Source organism: Myxocyprinus asiaticus, chromosome 2 (assembly GCF_019703515.2).
Source record: "Myxocyprinus asiaticus isolate MX2 ecotype Aquarium Trade chromosome 2, UBuf_Myxa_2, whole genome shotgun sequence".
Taxonomy (NCBI): Eukaryota; Metazoa; Chordata; class Actinopteri; order Cypriniformes; family Catostomidae; genus Myxocyprinus; species Myxocyprinus asiaticus.
In genome coordinates this window covers 61071605-61092704 of record NC_059345.1, presented here as the reverse complement: position 1 = coordinate 61092704, position 21100 = coordinate 61071605, and the positions used below count along the sequence as shown (strand labels likewise).

The following is a 21100-nucleotide window of genomic DNA, read 5'->3' as shown; positions in this document are numbered from 1 at the left end:
CAGTACTTCAACCAAGACTAAATGTAAAAATTAAATGATTTGAAAATTCTGTCACCATTAACTCACTGCTTTATCATTTAATTTGTATTTTGGTTGCTGTGGGACACAAAGAGAGTTTTCTGAATGTCTTGCTGCTCAAAAATAGAGAAAAGCACCATAACATTTTCATAAAGGTAATCCTCAATTTTCCAGTCTATTTCAGGTCTTGCAAGGCCGTGTGATGGCTTTGTGTGAGGAACCAGGGGTCGGCCCGTGGGTTTCTGGTGCTCTAGGCGAAGTCATGAAAATGGGCCCCACCGATGTGGATCTTGCCCTTACAAATAACATGTCCAATAATTTTATTTCCAACATGAGGATGTTCGGTTAAAATGTGCATGAATATATTAGGGAAAGTGCCTATTTTAAGTGTATGACAAGTCAGTATTTCTTACCTATTTCAAGTTTTCACCATTTTAATCACATTATAACTTTTTTCTAAAGTACAAATACACCAGTGTCTCAATGAAAATGATGTCATGGAAACTGTAAGAGGTGGTATAATAATTACAGGGTATTACCTGTTTCACATCGCAAGCGTGAACAAAGCGTATGCGAAGTGTGATGTCCCAGCCAGTGGTGTAGTTGGAGCCATACACACGTATACGCTGTATGCGTACTTTTTTCCAGGGCTGTTTGCTTATAACAACTTGTAATGATCAATATTTGTGTATACCCCCTGTATACCCACTTGTTTTGCTGCTTCTGAAGTCCATAATCTACTGTTTTGTTAGCTTCCCTTTAACTATATCCCATGTTGTTTTGTGAAACTGGTGATTCTTTGTTGTAACTGGTGCATTATCATTTGAATTTTACAATTCCCTGCCCCTGTCAATCACTGTCACTGCCATCAACGACTGAGGGAATCCATGGCAGAGAGTGGAGAGACACTCTCACACTGAAGCAGTAACAGGTAAAATTAATTAAAGGAATAGTTCACTAAAAAATGAAAATCATCTCACTTACCCTGATGCCATCCCAGATGTGTATGTCTTTCTTCAGCAGAAAACAAATGAAGATTTTTAGAAGAAGTTAGAGCTCTGTCAGGTCCTTATAATGAAAGTACACAGGTGCCAGCACTTTGACAGTCCAAAAGTCATATTTAGGCAGCATAAATGTAATCCACACGACTCTAGTCGATCAATGAATGACTTCTGAGGCAAATCGATACGTTTGTGTAAAAATAAATTGATAATTAAAAAGTTTTTAACTTTTAAAAAATAAAGATGTGAATAATGACGTAAGCATGTCCACGAGTTCATGCGAGAATTCGGAAGTGGCACGTATTTACAACAGAAGAACGAACATCATGTGAGAGTTCTGTCATTTCAAACTGCATCAGAGCCCTGGATGGAAGCACCAATTTAAAGTTAAAAACATTTTAATTATCTACATGTTTCTTACATAAACCTATTGATGCACTTCAGAAGACATTCATTGATTGACTGGAGGATTACTTTTATGCTGCCTAAATTTGACTTTTTGACCGAAAAAAGTGCTGGCGCATTTGTACTTCCATTATAAGGACCCGACAGAGCTCCATCTTCTTATAAATATCTTAATTTGCATTCTGCTGAAGACAGGCATACATATCTGGGATGGCATCAGGGTAAGTGAATAATGAGAGCATTTTCAGTTTTTGGGTGAACTGTTCCTTTAAAGGAAATTATACATTGCCAACCATTCCGTAAATAAGGAATTGTTGAGTATTTAAGGGAAAAAATTGCGTTCCGTATGAAATCCATCCGGGACGCGTTTGTCCCGTATTTTAGTGTCATACACCCAATCTGCTGAGAATGTTTCACAAATCGGAAGAAATGAACCTGAAACAAAGACACCTTTTGCATGAGTTGTGTGAGATATTTGCTGTTGCTTTCCACAGACACAACACTTCACAGAAGCAGCCAGGGTCAAGATCAATGACAACTGCAGAACTTTCAATACAAAAGAATAGTACAGTAGTACAGGTTTAGTTAAAATGCTTAACGTGATTTCTTACATTTCCCTTGTGATAAACACTATTTACTGCCAAAACAACAACAACACTAATCTAAGGAGAAAAACACTATTTTCATGTTAAGCCTTTTCTCTCCCTTTCTCTCTTCTTCCTGGTCATTGTATTAACCTTTTTCATTTTAAGTGACAAAATTTATCACACTCAACAAGCTCTAAATGGACCTCTTTTACCATTGTGCAGTGTCTCATGCAGGAGCTCCTGTATAAATACTGTATGTAGAGAGATGTAGTACTCCCACTGGCTATACGCAAATTATGCAATTTGTGTAGGCACCAAGCACTAAAAAGTCCACTGGCTGCCCTTTTTCACATATACGTTTTTGAAGGGTCGATAGCAGTCAAGGAACATTCTCCTCATCAGACAATAGCCTTTTGTAAGCATTACAAATGTGATCATCATATAATTTTATTTACATGATGCAGGTGTAACCTAGAATTATTTCATTTAGTGCAGGCCAGCACAACAAGCTCTGCTCCTTACAAACATCATCATTCAGTGGGGAAACATCTTGGTTACTGATGTAAACTCTGTTCCCTGATGGAGGGAACAAGACGTTGTGTCAATGTAGTGACACTAGGGGTTCGATCTTGAGAGCCCCAATCACCTTTGCTTAGAATAGAAAAGGCCAATGAGAACTGGCGAGTGGAATTTGCATGCCACTCTCTGCACCGGACATACGGGTATAAAAGGAGATGGCATGCACCACTCATTAAAATTTATGCTGAGGAGCCGATAGAGAGTCCCGGCCATGTCAGTGGCCAGTTCAGCACCGCGGCAGGAGGGACACAACGTCTCGTTCCCTCCATCAGGGAACAGAGGTTACATCAGTAACCAAGATGTTCCCTGTCTGTCACTCAATCGACGTTGTGTCGATGTAGTGACACTAGGGGTTCCTCGCAGCGAGCGCTCAACCACGTCGTGACCTTCCAGCGAGTTAGGTAAGGTGTCTCCCTAGTCCCATTAGGCACTTACCCAAATAGGCTACCGGTGGAGCCTTTCCTGATTTGCTGTCAAGCAATTTCCCACTGAGCACTTTCTAGAATAGCGCTGGGAAGTGATCTTCCCTCTCCAGGCACTACGTGACCACATCCTGCTGGAGGGAGGTTAACATATGGAGAATACCTCACATGGACTTACCTACGGGGAAGTTCACATATGGAATGATACCACCGGAGGACCCTATCTACAGAGAGGGTGCGCAGCCACAGTGGCCGAGGCAGAGAAAGCTCTGGCGAGGGGAAACACAGGGTTCACCTATGGGGAAACCGAACAGTGGAAACTCATCATACGGGATTACCAAGGGGGAATCACCACGGATGGGGCACTGAGCCTGAGCACTGAGCTGCTATGGCAGCCATGTACACTTTCAGGGTAGAGGTAGACAGCCATCTCTCCAGCCCTTCCTGAAGGAAAGACAGCACAGACCTGACGGCGCATCTCTGTGGGTCTTCCCCATTGGAAGAACACCAGTTCATGAAGAGACGCCACTTCAAGGCATACAGCCACCTCATAGAGGGTGCTCTGGCCTGAGTGATCGTTAGACCCGCTAGGTCTTCCGCATCCTGTCCAGGAGCCAGACGTGGAGATTCCAGAGGTCCAGCCGTGTGTGCTGGAGTGTGCCCTGCCCCTGAGTAAGAAGGTCCTGCCTCAGGGGAATGCGCCAGGGAGGTGCTACTGCCAGGAGCATCAGATCCGAGAACTAAGTCCGGTTGGGCCAGTACGGTGCAATGAACAGGACTTGCTGCTTGTCCTCCCTGACTCTGCACAGTCTGTGCAATGAGGCTCACAGGAGGAAATGCATACTTGCGCAGCCCCCGAGGCCAGCTGTGCACAAAGGCATCTGTGCCAAGGGGGGCCTCGGACAGGGAGTACCAAAGGGGGCAGTGAGAGGGCTCTTGGGAGGCAAACAGGTCTACCTGTGCCTCCCTGAATCTCTCCCAAATCAGCTGGACTGCATGGGGGTGGAGTCTTCACTCCCCGCGGAGCATTACCTGTCATGAGAGCATGTCTGCTGCATGGTTGAGGATGCCCGGGAGGTGAGTGGCTCACAGAGACTTCAACGTCTGCTGACTCCAAAGGAGGAGGCGGTGGGCGAGTTGCGACATGCGATGTGAGAGTACGCCACCATGGCGGTTTATGCACACTACAGTCGCTGTGTTGTCGGTCCGGACCAACACATGCTTGCCCTGAATCAACGGCCGAAGCCTCCTCAGGGCCAGCAATATCGCCAGCAACTCTGAGCAGTTGATGTGCCATTGCAGGCGGGGCCCTGTCCAGAGCCCCAATACTGCCTGCCTGTTGCACCTGGTGCCCCAGCCCGAGTTTGAGGCATCTGTCGTGACCACGATGCATCTTGAGACCTGCTCTAGGGGAACACCTGTCCGTAGAAGCGCCATGTCTGACCAAGGGCTGAAAGTCTGATGGCACTGTGGCATGATGGTCACATGCCGGGTGCTGTGGCGCCATGCCAACCTTGGGACTCAAGTCTGTAGCCAGTGCTGAATCGGTCTCATATGCATCAACCCGAGGGGGAGAACCGCTGCTGAGGATGCCATATGCCCCAGGAACCTCTGAAATTTTTTCACTGGCGCTGCTACCTTCTGCCTGAAGGTCTTCAGGCAGGTCAGCACTGACTGAGCACGTTCGGTCATAAGACGTGCCTTGAGAGTGACTGACTCCATACCGAGAAAAGAGATGCTCTCCTTCAGGTCAATGGCCGCTAACCAATCCTGATGTTGTACTGATGTGGCTTTGTTCAAGGCACGCAGATCCAAGATTGGGCACGAACCTCCCCCTCTCTTGGGCCCAGAGGACAGAGGCACCCTTGCCCCATACCATAATGGAGAGGATGCCACTGAACCTGGGAAGACGGGTGCCTGCGAACTGGATCATGTAGTCGAGGCGAATCATCCTGATGAGCCACTGTGAGGGGCTGGAGAGCGCTAACCAGGCCTCCAGCCACCGCAACAGCGGCACCAAGGGGACGACTGGACTTACCGTGCCCGGGCAGGGTGGTTTGTGGCAAGGCAGAGCAGGCGCCCCACCTGCTGCTCCGCAAGCCTGCAACGGTAGCCAGTGACTGGGGCGGGCGAGTGATCCCAGAGACCAGCACACTTACCTGTTCGCCGACTGTCTATAATACTCACCACGCGCTGGCCCCGGGGCGATGGTGGGGCTGGAGAGATCACCCAGGCCAGACCGGTCAGGAGCAGTTGCCTCATCCCTGGGCTGCCCATGTCAGGACTGCCTCGAAGCCCGTCTGGGGCCACTCAAGCCTGCAATGGAACATCAACTGCCTAGAGTTGCTGGCAGTATCGCTGACCCTGCGGAGGCTTCAGCCATTGATTCAGGGCAAGCACCTGTTGGTCCGGACGGATAACACAGTGACTGTGGTGTACATAAACCGCCAGGGAGGGGTATGCTCACGTCGCATGTCGCAACTCGCCCACCGCCTCCTCCTTTTGAGTCAGCAGACGTTGAAGTCTCTGCGAGCCACTCACCTCCTGGGTGTCCTCAACCATGCAGCGGACACACTCTCGTGGCAGGTAACACTCCACGGAGAGTGAAGACTCCACCCCCGTGCAGTCCAGCTGATTTGGGAGAGATTCGGAGAGGCGAAGGTGGACCTGTTTGCCTCCCGAGAGTCCTCTTACTGCCCCCTTTGGTACTCCCTGTCCGAGGCTCCTCTCGGCACGGATGCCTTGGCGCACAGCTGGCCTCGGGGGCTGCGCAAGTATGCTTTTCCCCCAGTGAGCCTCATTGCACAGTTGTTGTGCAAAGCCAGGGAGGACGGGCAATAAGTCCTGATGGTTGCGCCATACTGGCCCAACCGGACTTGGTTTTCAGACCTGATGCTCCTGGCATCAGTAGCCCCTCCCTGGCGCATTCCCCCAAGGCAGGACCCTCTCACTCAGGGGCAGAGCACACTCCGGAACCTGCGGCCAGACCTCTGAAATCTCCATGTCTGGCCCCTGGAAGGGATGCGGAGGATCTAGCAGGCCTTCTGCCAGCAGTGGTAGACACGATCACTCAGGCCAGAGCCCCCTCCACAAGTCGGCTGTACACTCTGAAGTGGCGTCTCTTCGTGAATTGGTGTTCTTCCCGTGGGGAAGATCCACGGAGATGCGTAGTCGGGTCTGTGTTGTCCTTTTTACAGGAGGGACTGGAGAGACGGCTGTCTCCCTCTACCCTGAAGGTGTACATGGCTGCTATTGCAGCATATCACGATACACTGGATGGGAGACCCTCTCGACAGCATGACCTGATCACCAGGTTCCTCAAAGCCAGTCGGGTGTATCGCTTGCATTGCGCCTTTCCCCTTTTGAAGTGATAATGTGCGCTATCTTGTCCACAACAGTTCCCCGTAACTGGTGAACACTGGATGCTTCTTTAATTCCTTAAGCACTATTCGGTGGTGAACTCGGTGGAGGAGTAATGCCGCCAGACCCAGTACTCGTGGTATGCCCTTTTACAGGTGAGCCCATGTACTTGGGCTCAGTGCTCCATACGTGGTGATCCCCCCCTCGGTAATCCCGTATGATGCGTTTCCACTGTTCGGTTTCCCCTCAGGTGAACCCTGTGTTTCCTCTTGTCAGAGCTCTGCTCTGCCTCGGCCACTGTTGCTGTGTACCCTCTCTGTAGATAGGGTCTTCCCCAATGGTATCATTCCATATGTGAACTTCCCTGTCGGTAAGTCCATGTGAGGTCTTCTCCACATGTTAACCTCCCTCTGGTAGGATGTGGTCTCCGCAGCGCTCTCCCTCCTGGAGAGGGAAGAGCACTTCCCCTGTGCTATTCTAGCAGGTGCTCAGCGGGAAATTGTTTAATACAAAAATCAGGAAAGGCCACCGCCTGTAGCTTCCTCAGGTAAGTCCTCCTCCTTCCCTTATTGGGACCCGGGAGACACCTTTACTAACTCGCTAGAAGGTCACGACGTGGCCGAGCGCTCGCTGTGAGGCATGCAGCAGCCTGCCCTTGTCCGCTTCTCCGTACCTCGCGACACGGTTCAGCGCCTGCGGCGTTTCATATAGGAACCCCTAGTGTCACAACATTGACACAATGTCGAGTGAGTGACAGACAGGGAACATCTTGGTTACTGTTGTAACCTCTGTTCCCTTATGGAGGGAAGGAGACGTTGTGTCCCTCCTGCCGCAGCGCTGAACCGACTGCTGACATGGCCGGGACTCTCTCTCGGCTCTGAATGAGTGGTGCATGCCGTCTCCTTTTATACCCGTATGTCCAGGGCAGAGAGTGGCATGCAAATTCCTCTCGCCAATTTTCATTGGCCTTTTCTGAATAAAGCAAAAGTGATTGGGGCTCTCAAGAGCGAATCCCTAGTGTCACTACATCGACACAACTTCTCGTTCCCTCCATCAGAGAACAGAGGTTACATCAGTAACCAAGACATTTTTGGTTGTCACCATCATTGATGGGGTCCATGCTCAATGATCGCAATGACTGTGTGCGCAATGGAATGCTTTGAGCCAAGGGGAATTTCAAAGTAAAAGTTGTGAATGTTTCTCAATGTTACTATGATTTGTTCATTCACAAGGCACGTATTCGCATGGCTAGGTTTTCCAACTTTCTACCAGCCAAATACGGGACATTCCAGCTCTAAATACGGAACTTTTTTTTTCAGCGGGGTTCCTGTGCAAGATGTTGTGTATTGTGCTAATTTAGTGTCAAAACTAAACAAACAAATAGAATGTTTTGCAAACACAATCTGCTTCTCAAAGAAAATCTCGACTCTCAAGCAATACAAAGTGACATTTGAGAGAAAGTAAAGGGAAGTTGTTGTGTACCAATGGCTTAACATACAAATGCGCTGTTTTACAATTATAATAAAATGGGTTCCATGTGAGTACACATCATATTTCACAAATAAATACAATCTATTCTACAAATGCTACACCATCATTGAAGAAATAAATATCACTTGTGAGTCCCGTGAATTCTGGCACAATTTTCTCAACCTGTCTTGATTTTCTCACAAATGCATCAAGGCAGATTTTCTCACAAATCCTCTTTCAAAATCAAAATGCACTGCAGCATCAAAACAGACGCCGCAGTGCTGCCACAAACTTATTAAACGACGTATTCAATATATATACATACATACATACACACACACTGATGAGCCAGAGTATTATGACCACCTGCTTAATATGTGTTGGTCCTCTGTGTGCCACCAAAATAGCGCTCACCCACCGAGGCATGGACACTACAAGATCCCTGAAGGTGTCCTGTGGTATCTGGCATTAGCAGCAGATCCTTCAAGTCCTGTAGGTTGCAAAGTAGAGCTGCCATGGATCAGACTTGTTGGTCCAGCACATCCCACAGATGTTCAATCGAATTGAGATCTGGGGAAGTTGGAGATTTGGAAACACATTGAACTCTTCATCATGATTCTCAAACCATTCTCGAACAATGTGTGCAGTGTGGCAGGGCGCATTATCCTGCTGATAGAAGCCACTGCCATCAGGGAATATCATTGCCATGAAGTGGTATACTTGGTCTGCAATGATGTTTAGGTAGGTGGCACGTGTCAAATTGATGTCCACATAAATGGCCGGACCCAGGGTTTCCCAGCAGAACATTGCTCATAGCTTGTCGTCTTCCCAAAGTGCATCCCGGTGCCATCATTTCCCCAGGTAAACAGCGCACACAAACATGAATGTCCACGTGACGTAAAAGAAAATAGGACTCATCAGACCAGGTGACCTTTTTCCACTGTTCCAAGTTCCAGTTCCAATGCTTGCGTGCCCATTGTAGGTCATCATGGGCACTCTGACCAATATGCGGTTACGCAGCCCCATACGCAGCAGGGTGCAATGCACTGTGTGTTGTGACACATTCCCCCCGTAACCATCATTAACATTTTCTGTGACTTGTGCCACAGTAGACCTTCTGTCGGTTTGGACCAGACGGGATAGCCTACATTGCCCTCGCGCACTGATGAGCCTTGGGCGCCCAACACCCTGTCGCCGGTTTGTGGTTTGTCCCTGTTTGGACCACTGTAAGCAGGTACTCACCACTGCTGACTGAGAGCATCCCACAAGCCTTGCCATTTGAGAGATGCTCTGACCCAGTCGTCTGGCCATAACAATTTGGCCCTAGTCAAAGTCACTCAGGCCTTTACTCCTGCCCATTTCTCCTGCATTCAACATGTTGACTATGTTATTTGCTTCACCTGTGGGTGGTCATAATGTTTTGGCTCATCAGTGTATGTGTGTATATATATATATATATATATATATATATATATATATATATATATATATATATATAGTGTGTGTGTGTGTGTGTGTGTGTGATAACATGATAAAAATGAGATAACTGTCATCCTTTGTCATTTTAACTAAATGGTTTTGGCTTGACAATTAAATGACAGCTTATTAATTTGCTTCATTCATTTATGTCCACTTGCTGATCAGTAACAGGCATGTAGACAGCTCATTACTAAGTATAATTTAAGTGCATCGTTACTGAAGCTGTCTTTTCCAAAGGTGCTGAACTACAGCTGAAACTTTTACCAATAGGTCCAGGAGTTTGTCTCGACATGAAAATAATGTTAAACATAATGCTGCCAAACATGGAATTGCAAGTCATCTCGTAAAGGTCCTTATAAAACATTTATTTAATAAAATAAACTATTATGACTTTGATTAAGACAGGTTTCATATGTATTGATGCTCAGCATCATTGGGATAAATAATATTCATTATTTAATCATTATAATAGGCACTGCAGTGACAACAAACAGATGCACACAGAACAGTATTACAATGACAGGCCTCAGTGTTGTATTGAACTACTCCATATCTCCATACACTGTTGAAACACTTCGTTCATTCATTGATCATCTGGTTTCAGATCTAAGCACTGTGTATTGTAAATTATGAAAAACATATTCTTAAAATGATCTTAAAAGCATGCAGCATTAAAGTTGCAATGTTGTCAGGAAACCCAGCCTTAGACTTAAAGCTTTTAAAATTTCTTTATGGTTTAAAGTTAGGCTAAACTTTAAGAGATCAGTTCAATTAACTATGCTATGATGATTATAAAATGTTGATTTAATTTCAGGTTATTCCATACTGAGCAGCAAGTGTACCATTGACATGCGTGAATAAAGCACTTTAATAAGCTGTCAATTCATTGTCACATCAAAATTATCTAGTTAAAAAGGCAAAGGATAATTCTCTTGTTTTTATCTCATTATTACTAGAAATGTCATTATTTATGACATAACGTCTGGTTATTTCTCATTCTCGGGGATCTCAGTTTTACTATAAAATAAATCATTTTTCCTACATAATATCTAGTAATAATGGTATAATTGAGTGAAAAAAGTTTGTGGCAGCACTGTGCCAACTGCTGAAAGAATCTTAGCCCATTTGTGAGAAAATCTGCCTTGATGCATTTGTGAGAAATTGGAAATTGTGCCAGAAGTCACGTGACTCACAAGTGGTATGTATTTGTTAAATGATGGTGTACAATTTGTAGAACAGATTGTTAATTTGTGAAATATGATGTGTGCTCACATGGAATTAATTTTTTATATTTGTAAAACACAGTGCATGTGTTTGTTAAGCTAGTGGTACACAACAAATACTGTTTACTTTATCTCGAATGCCACTTTGTATTTGCAAATCACTTTTAAATTGTTTGAGAGTCAAGATTTTCATTGCAACGCAGATTGTGTTTGTTTGCAAAACGTTCTATTTGTTTGTTTAGTTTTAGCACTAAATTTGCTCGAAAGTTGTGCAAAGGTTAATTTTTTTGCACGTGAGTTTCTGCTGTACTGATGGATCCCCCAACGTGAGTTCTTTAATGCGTGCTGTAATTTTAAAAAAATCTTACCTTACACTTCATAGCACTGGAGGACAGATTATATCACAGTAGGTGCACTGAAGGTTAGATTATATATTATCAAACATATAATGTGGTTTTTAGATGTTTATAATGATTGATTATGATAAATAAGATGCAATCACGAATGCTCTTGCAATATTGCTCGCTTGCGCCGCCATATTGTTTACATTGTAATGCAGCTTGGGATTCTGAGTGTGTCAGAAGCAAAAAAACCTAGCCCTTCCACTTTCCCAGCACCAGAAGTGGTTAGAATAAATGACGGACAGAATGGGGGAAGGCTTGAGTGGACAAGTTTGTATATATTATATGTTTGACGTCAGAAAACATAGTTGCATTGCTGCATCAAAACAGTGCGCTCCGACGGTAATGGCTTTAAACTTTTATTTTGTGATTGTTTGAATGTTAGTAACATATAAAAATAAAGATATTGTGATGTTGAAATGACTATTTGAGCTGGTTCATTATGACAACCGCTTCAGTCCCTCTTTTGCTGGTAAACAGCAACACAAATCAGAGTGTCCACTAAGAAATGGTGATATAGGCTAATAATGGCACATTTAAATTCAAATGAAAGATAAACTTTTGTTCATTATAGCTGATTTTTCATTAAAAAAATAAATAAATAAAAAAAAACAAACGTCCGTCATGGAATTAGCATCTAATTTTAAAAAATATTCAACAATGGGGGAAAAAATAAACAACTAAATTGCAATTTGACATATCTTTTTGTTAATGATAAAAACAAAAATACAAATAAAAAATCTTTAGGTTATGTCATATTATTTCTCACCAGTGTTTGAATTTATTTTAATTTGTAATAACTGGCTAACGGAAACCCTGGCACGAATGCAGATCGCACTTGTTTGATCATACGTCTCTGAGCCCATCCTAGTGTAATCACACCGGTTTGATCGCACGTAAGAAAGTGTTAAAGTAGCCTTGTTTACAGACATTTTTTTAAAAAGCAAGGATGGACACAAAATGCATTCGGTGTGAACAGCCCTTAAAATGATTAAACTGAAAACCGCTGTAATATAACAACCAGGAAAAAACACATTTCTATCAAACTTAACTTTTAACACATTATGATAAAAGAACGAAGCTGCGATCAATGTAGAAAGATATTATTTTCTGTCAAGCGTTTTTCCCCCCATAACTTAGCTTTCGTTTTTTAAAGCTCAACGAACCGGCTTTCCGTTTATAATTGGGGTCATCAGCAAAGACAGTTTATGACTGTGTAAATCTTTTTTATGTGGCCTTCCACTGCCTTATAGTAGGTTACAAGTCCTGTTTTAAGCAACCACGCTTTATAATAAAGTGGATTTTTATGGGAGACTAAACACTTAACATGAAAATAGTGTATTTCTCCGTTGAGTGTTATTGGCAGAAAATAGTGTTTATCACAAGGAAAATGTAAATCACATTAAGTGTTTTAACTAAACCTGCACTATACTGTACTTTTGTACTAAAAGTGCTGCAGTTTTTCTCACCGTCATTTAGCTGAGTCTCTCTTTCAAAATCGAGCACTGACATATGCAATGCAATTTAATTTCTTGAATAGGGACGTTTAGTGTTTTGGAACCACATGTTTGACAAAATTATCCTACTTCTGATAGAAAACATGACAGAAAACGTGCGCTGATTGTCATTGATCTTTCCACCAGCTGCTTTTGTCATGTATGCCGTCCATGTAACGTTTAAAAGCCGAAATCTCATACAGCTCACACAAAAGGTGATAGAGACATACATATGTTTGGATGTACATTTTTTTAATAAACAACTTCAGAGGACTTGAAATTCAGCATGAGTAATTTAGACTACTTTATAGTGCTTAAAGGTGCCGTAAAAGATTTTAGCCGTACTGAAATTCCATCACACTAGCCACTGAATTAGCCACGCCCCCTATTTTCAAAACACGCATTCCAAAGACATGCACAAACAAACACACAAGAGACCACTGTGTTGGAGCAGATGAAGGGGTCCCTCTGAGCATTTCGCTGTCTAACCCTGAGCACTTCACGGGAGTAGGACACTGTAGCACACTTATACATGCATAAATGTGCTGCCCTGTGAATGGGAAAAATGATTGAAAGGCAGGAAGGATTCTGATTGGCTAAACAAAGGATCTGACAGTGGCTGGCAGACATCTTTTTCCCACTGTTTACTGAACCTAGGGCTGTTATAGAGAAAGGTGTGACATTTCATGACACCTATTTCAGTGATAGCTGACAGGTAAGAGGGACTTTTTCAGCATGTCATTTAATTAAAAAAATCACTTACAGCACCTTGAATTTTTGAATAAATAATTGTGACTGTACTATTTTATCTACTTACACCTTTTATATGGTTGAGAATTGGTTAGGATTAGGAGTAAGGGTGGGGTTGGGTACTAAAAATGTAATCTATGTAATATCTATATCTATGTTATAGTATAATGTAACTAAATTTATTATGATTATGAATTTACTTGCATGTAACGTGTTATATTGTTGATACAGTATATATGGTGGTTAGGTTTAGGGTTAGGGATTGGAAATCTAAAACATCACTTTGCTATATATTGTAACTAAACTAATATATTTATAAGTAGAATAAAATTTTATAATATCCAAAGATTGCCTAGCCTATGGTGAGAATAGAATTAAACAGTGACGTTTCATTCATGAGACTGCCTTGATCAGCGATATTTATTTCTGCTTATTTTTTGGTAGATTACAGGTGTATAACACACACACACACACACACACACCTGCACCATGTTTATGATGTGGTAAGGCAGCCAGAAGAGGCCGAAGGTGATGACAATAACCAAGATGAGTTTTTCACTGCGGATGTGCCTACGAAACCGGGTCTTGCGAATTCTGCACAGGATACACATGTAACAACCTATGATCACCCCGTATGGCAACAAGAAGCCCAACACAGTTTCCAGACAGTACTGCAGTACCACCTAAAACATGTATGAAAGAGAAAGGTCAAGATGTGATATCATGGCAAAAAAAAAAAAAGAAAAAAAAGAAATAAATAATATATATATATATATATATATATATACACCCATATATACTGTGTATAATATATATATATATATATATATATATATATATATATATATATATATATATATATATATACCCATATTATACTGTATAATGTTGTTTTTTCATGAGTTAACCATGAGCCATTTATTACCAACATTATTAACCTATGAAAATGTACCTTATATATTAATAAGCTACCAACATTAGTAAGCTTAAAGTGTACCTTAAAGTAAACAACTGTTAACCATTTATTAATGAGTAACAAACATTAGTAAAGGAAATATTTTACTTTAATGTAAGTGAACACCAAAATTTGGTTACAACCAAAAGGTAAATTGATTTAATTAGGAGTATTACTATTTTATTTATTGTTAGGTGCATAATTATTCACCCCCTGTGTCAAATGATCTCAATACAAATATACTTGCTTCTGTAAGGTTCTAGAGTTTGTTACAGATTTTACAAAAGAACAAGATGCTGTCAAAACAAATCTGAAAAAGCATCTATCAAAATTAGGTTAAAAAGCTTTAGCACTTTTAGCAACATTTGTAACTTACATGCTGTGGTTTTGGGTGTTCACAGTTACACATAAGACTCTGTGGCTCTTTGGAACTCTCTGTGGTAGTCCTGAAAACCAAAGGGGGCATAGAGAGTCCCAGAGCAAGAACCCACAATACCACCAGCACCCGCATGACCATCCTTCTGTCTGTTAGGACACCAGCACTTTTCGGCCACACTATAGCAACCAGCCTGTGCAGACTCATTAGCATTATCAAAAATATTGAAGCGTACATGTTGGCACAACAGAGGTAGAAGAGAATTTTGCACAACGACAGGCCAAAAATCCAGCTGCGTTTAACTAAATACACAATGAAAAAAGGTGTCAGCAGCATGAGGAATCCATCTGCATAGGCTAGGTTTAGGATCAAGAGAGTGGTGATGGAACGGCGGCGGGCTCGAGCCAGAATGCTCCAGACAATGAAGAGGTTGCCGGGGACACCGAGAAAAAAAACAAGGCCAAGGATCACAGCGCCAGTGACTGCTCCACTGCTGTTGCTCATGATTGTGTTGGTAACATTCGTCTTTCCATTGCTGGTGTTCGAAGAAAGGTGAATTGACATGTTAAGAGATTGACTGGGAGAGGAGAGTGGTACAAGAGCAATGGGAGGAGAGGATGGTGTGATTTTAAGGAGAGGATAGGAGACAAGGAAGTCGGTATGGTTCCAGTCCATCTCAGCAATCTAAAAAAAACAAAACAAAAAAAAAAATGTGTTACTAAAATCTTGTTTAGATATAAAGCGATTTGCAGCTGTGAAGCAACTGGAAGTCCTTCATTTTTAATGGGAGTTGGCGATTTGAGGTGTGTAGTGGCACAACAAAGTTTAACATTGTACAAATGAGCAGCGATGTGATGCTGCAACTACCAATGGAAGTAAAGACATTGGAGCACACATGATCCAGCATGCAGCATGAAGCACTTGCATGTTTCCATTGATCATGGTATAAATATTGGGGTGTTGTACTTGCTTGTTTTGATTATTGGGGGGGGGGTCCCTGATTCCATGTATCATCTAGCCATGTGTGCATGTACCAAAATGAATATGCTTACAATGTTTTGAAGGCTCACAATACCAATCCACAAATACACACAGGGCATATATAAATACATGCACAAATAAATACAAAGTTTGTTGTATTTGCACCCCACATTGAGAATAAATGTACTGTAAACATACTTTTGAACTTGCAATAGTTCGTTTTGATAGTTTGGATGTTGAAAGTGTGAAATACATGCATGTTAGGTGTAAAATACATGACTGTTTGGGGAACATAGTGTTAGTTGTTTTGTTTTTTTTACACTTTAAGCACCTTTGTTTACCTTGGTGATTGACAAATAGTGAGATGCTGTTCGACTTCATATTTTCAAATGTTTAATGAAAGGAGTGTTAACTGGTTCTTAATGTAAGTTATTTAAAATAAATGATTAGATTTTCATCAAAACATTCAATGAGTAATCCAAAAGTAATCAGATTAGATTAACAACAAATTGTAATCTAAAAGACAATGTTACTGATTACAATTTTAGTTGTGTAATTTGTGATCGTTAAGGGATTACATTCCAGAAGTAATCTACCCATCACTGTTAGTGAATAAGTAGATCTTGCATTAAATGTCTGTCAAACAAAATTAATCGGACAGCAATCCATCTGATCAAAAAACCCACCAACACAGTGCACAGAGTGGAAGGATACAGACGACCAGAGCATGCCTTTATCAGATAAACTCTAGTTACAGTAAAAACCCTCAAGGAAAAGGAAAAGGAAGAGAGGGAGTGAGAAAAAAAAGCAGATAAAGTTGAAAAAAAAAAATGCTTCATATGATACCATTTAAATTAACTAGTTTAATTCCATTCAAAAATATTTTTTAACTTTACTAACTCAACTTGACTGGATTAGGTTACACCAACAAAACCTTAAAACAAATTAAAAAAATGTTTTTTTTAAGAGTTAGATCAAGTAGAAATGGATCCTTAAGGTAGTTGCAGCTGTACCACTTTTTATAACTGTGAAGTCATTTTGAATGAAATCTGCCAAAAAGAAGTTGCTTTTGAGTTTGTTGCGGTGGTTAAAAACAGATTGTCAGTGTGAACTTTCAGGAAACTTTTAGGCCCCTGACGAACTCATTTGAATGGGCCCCTTTTAAATGTGTTATCTGAGCTCCCTTCCATCTGAACTATAAATTTATTTAATTATGAGCTTAATTTCATTGATCAACATAAAAAACTTAGTGTACTGTATACAAAATAATGTATTTTCAATAAATATATTATTCATATTTAAATAAATATATCTTAAAAAATTATTACAATAATTACAAAATATTTCATATACTGAATTTTCTGGAATATAAGTCACATTTGTCTTTCACCATCCAAAAGACAACTTATTTATATAATTTATATGTAATTTATTTAGTTTTAAAGTAGCCTATTAAGAGTATTTTGCTATTACAAAGCATTTATACAACCAGTTGAAATACACTGTGCACCATAACATTATTGTGCTTTCAAACAGGATTACCGGTATCCTATTCTAAGACACATACACACAACTTCTCAAATCCCAACAACATGACATTTCACTGCATCCCTTGTAAAAACATTCAGTCGGACAATTAATGCATAACAAATAGGGCAACAAATATCAGAAATATTCTTGATTGACAGACTTTAAATTTAAATAGAATACAACAAGCATATTGTTTCACTAACAGACTAAAAGCTGTTTAAATGTACAGCATAGAGTTACATATAAAACTATGTAGCTTATTTTTTATTTATTTTATTTTTTTATTGAAACATAAACAGAATATGAAAAACTGTTACGCATGATTAGTTAAAGCAGATTCTCCAGACTGAACAAGCCCAAATACAATGTGATACGATCCATTGATCTTGATTGCGCCGTAACCACTTTTTGCTTTAGTCCATTAAGCACCGCTGTCCAATTGTCATTAAGTTGTTGGGTAACACATTACATTAACATTCCCTCTGTAAAGGGTTTATAAAGGAGTTAATTAATGATTAATAACATATGTACAAATGCATTATAAATAATTTATATGCAGTTATAACAACATGAATTAAAAGGGTGACTTACATGCAATACCTGCTAAATAGTGAGCCAATTTGAACTCATCTGTTATAAATGCTTTATAAAGGTACTTGTTCATACTTTTTTTAATCAAAATCATGAAATGTCAAGTCATCATTTATGTAATGATCCAGAAAAAATAGACTAGTATAGAGATTAAAAAGTGTTGTGTCTATATTCATTATTTTAATGTCTATGACTATGACACTTTCCTGGTGATGTTAATGTAAAAAGAATGGTGCTACTCCGAGTGGTGTCTTACATAGTCCTCACAGGTCTTCATGCTCACACACAGCACTGTTTGACAATTCTAATTTCTTTATTGTTTATAAAAAGATTGTTCATGAATTCGTAATTGTATTGGCTATTTATGAAGTAACTTTAATCGTATCTTATAAAGCTTTAAGATGAAAATATCAACCTTGTAACCTCAGAAAGGGTACCTTAATGCAAAATGGACAGCTATGTTGTTTTTTCATGAGTTAACCATGAGCCATTTATTACCAACATTATTAACCTATGAAAATGTACCTTATATATTAATAAGCTACCAACATTAGTAAGCTTAAAGTGTACCTTAATGTAAAGTAAACAACTGTTAACCATTTATTAATGAGTAACAAACATTAGTAAAGGAAATATTTTACTTTAATGTAAGTGAACACCAAACGTTAGTAAATGAAAATGTGTACCTTAATGTAAACACTTGTGAACCATTTATTAATGAGTTACAAACGTCAGTAAATGAAAATGTGTACTATATTGTAAAGTGAACACCTGTGAACCATTTATTAATGAGTTACACATGTTAGTAAATTAAAATGTGTACCTTGATGTAAAGTAGCCACTCTGAACTTTACATAAAGCAAATGAACAGTATAACAGACATTCATTAACATTAACACTCAACACAGAAAAATAGACATAAACTATCATTAGAAGAAAAAAAAAATAAACACATGCATATGTATATATGCTTTATTGCATTAGCCTAGACTATTAGTAGACTATTCTAAGCCAAAAAAAAAAAAAAAATGTATAAATAAAGTTCAGAACACATTTCAGTCTGGTCATTGTTTATCTAAAACATAATTAACAAATACCATTTGGCAACTTTTACAGGATGCATTAACAGTAAATATACACTGATGAGCCAAAACATTACGACCACTAACAGGTGAAGCGAATAACATTGATCATCTTCTAACAAGGCCACATGTCAAGCTCTGGGCAGATTAGATGGTAAGCGAACAATCAGTTCTCATAGTCAACGTGTTTAATGCAGAAGAAATGGGCAGGAGTAAAGACCTGAGTGACTTTGACAAGGGACAAATTGTTATGGCCAGACAACTGGGTCAGAGCATCTCTGAAAAGGCAAGGCTTGTGGGGTGCTCCTGGTCAGCAGTGGTGGGACAAACCACAAACTGACGACAGGGCATTAGGTGCCCAAGGCTCATTGATGCGCGAGGGCAACGAAGGCTATCCCATCTCATCTGAACCAACAGAAGGTCTACTGTGGCACAAGTCACAGAAAATGTTAATGATGGTTATGGGATACATGTGTCACAACACACACTGCATTGCACCCTGCTGCATATGGGGCTGCGTAGCCCCATACCAGTCAGAGGTACACTGCATGCATTGTTTAGCAATGGTTTGAGGAACATGACGAAGAGTTCAAGGTGTTGCCCTGGACTCCAAATTCCCCAGACCTCAAACCAATTGAGCATCTGTGGGATGTGCAGGACTAACAAGTCCAATCCATGGTGGCTCCACCTCGCAATTTACAGGACTAAGATGAACTAAATATATTTGTGCTCTCCCAGCAGTTGATTTAAAGAATTTTAACATATAAAATAAGCTTTTTTAAATACTACTTTTATAAAAATTTATGTTGTTATTTTGTTATGATTTCAAAAATGATTTACATTTTATTTTAAGTTGCACGTGATTGGTTAGGCGTCCTTTTAATTTTCAAAGCAGTTACTGGCATCTAAGGGACATCTAAAGGACGTCTAACCAATCACTGGATCATTACATAAATGATGAATTATGACATTTCATGATTTTTATTAAAATAAGTATAAACAAGTATCTTTATTAAGCATTTATAACACGAGCTAAAATTGACTCACTATTTGGCAGGTATTACAGGAAACTCGCCCTTTTTATTCATGTTGATATAACTGCACATAAATGATTTACAAAGCATTTGTAGATGAGTTATTAATAATTAATTAACCCCTTTATAAAATAGGTAAGGTTAATGCAAAGTGTTACCGAAACGCTCGTGCCGGTCCGGTTATGTACTGTGGTCTATTCTGATGAGTAATTTAGATCTAACCACGGTGTTTAGTGTAAAAGTCCACTCTCATGTCTATTTCACGAGTGCTGTTGAAGCCTTGTAACAGCTGCCGGAACAGCTGTTACATCCATGAGTTAGAATTTTATGCTATAATGCCAGCTCATGCATGAGGCAGCGCTGTGACTGGATGGAAGCATTGCTTTTCATGAATAATGTGGAGAAATACTTACAATCTTGCGATGTACATGTCCTACCAATCATAACTCAGATTTACACATATACGTAATTTTTGTTACATTGCTTCAACTTTCATTTTTTAAACTGTAGGAATGAAATTGCTCAATAAAACCAAAAAAATAAATAAAAATAACCACTTTCCTCTTTAGAATAAAAATAAATAAGGCTGTCATTGTTTTCAGTGATGTGCAACCTGTGCATATCTATTAACATCTCAAAAATTTGTTTCAGGGTTTCATGACCCTTTAATCATCAACATACATACTGGGAAGACTTTCAAGATCAGACGCGTTATTTCCTGTAATGGTATTTATATGCTGCGTTGCCCCTGTGGACTTTGTTACATTGGCAAAACTAGAATACCTACAAAAACACGGATTTCTGAACATAGAAGTGCCATAAGAAATCAAGATCCTAGGAGGCCTGAAGCTCAGCATTTTGCTTCTTTAAGACAATGTTATCACAGTGAAATATGTAGATATAGAAGTAGACAAATACCCTTGGAGGTGTAGTGACAATAATAATTTGCTTTTGAGACATATTGGATCTATACATAAGACCAAGGCCAAAACCATGTCTTGAACATAGTTATTATTTTTGGTTTTAAAATATACCCTGTACTTCTGATGTTCACACAGTACATTCAACTAACATATAATTATAAAAATCACAGGCAATGTCCACACTTCACATATTCTTTGCCACAAACAACTTCTTCTAACTACCCTTTGAAGATTTACTCACACTACTTTCTACCCAAGGGAGGACTTTTGTCTTACTGTGTACAGATACAATGAATAATATAGAAAACAAAAAACAGTACATATTTCAGAATAACATAAGGGTGGGTAAATGACAGGTTTTTCCATTTGAGGGGCGAAGTCCTTTAACTGGTTGCTCCATTTTAGAGCACAGACCTGACAAGGACATTCCAAAATAA

General features: G+C 40.3%; 1 protein-coding gene across 1 annotated transcript in view; it reads right to left on the bottom strand.

Moving 5' to 3' along the window:
• The window catches only part of LOC127453054 (leukotriene B4 receptor 1-like), an 81192-nt gene that overhangs the window by 4699 nt on the left and 55393 nt on the right, over window positions 1–21100 (bottom strand). The window contains exons 2-3 of the mRNA XM_051719067.1: window positions 14523–15206; window positions 13674–13874 (exon numbers count right to left, since the gene is read on the bottom strand). Of these exons, the coding sequence (XP_051575027.1) occupies window positions 13674–13874; window positions 14523–15197 (876 nt within the window). The 5' untranslated portion in view covers window positions 15198–15206. The remainder of the gene's footprint in view (window positions 1–13673; window positions 13875–14522; window positions 15207–21100) is intronic.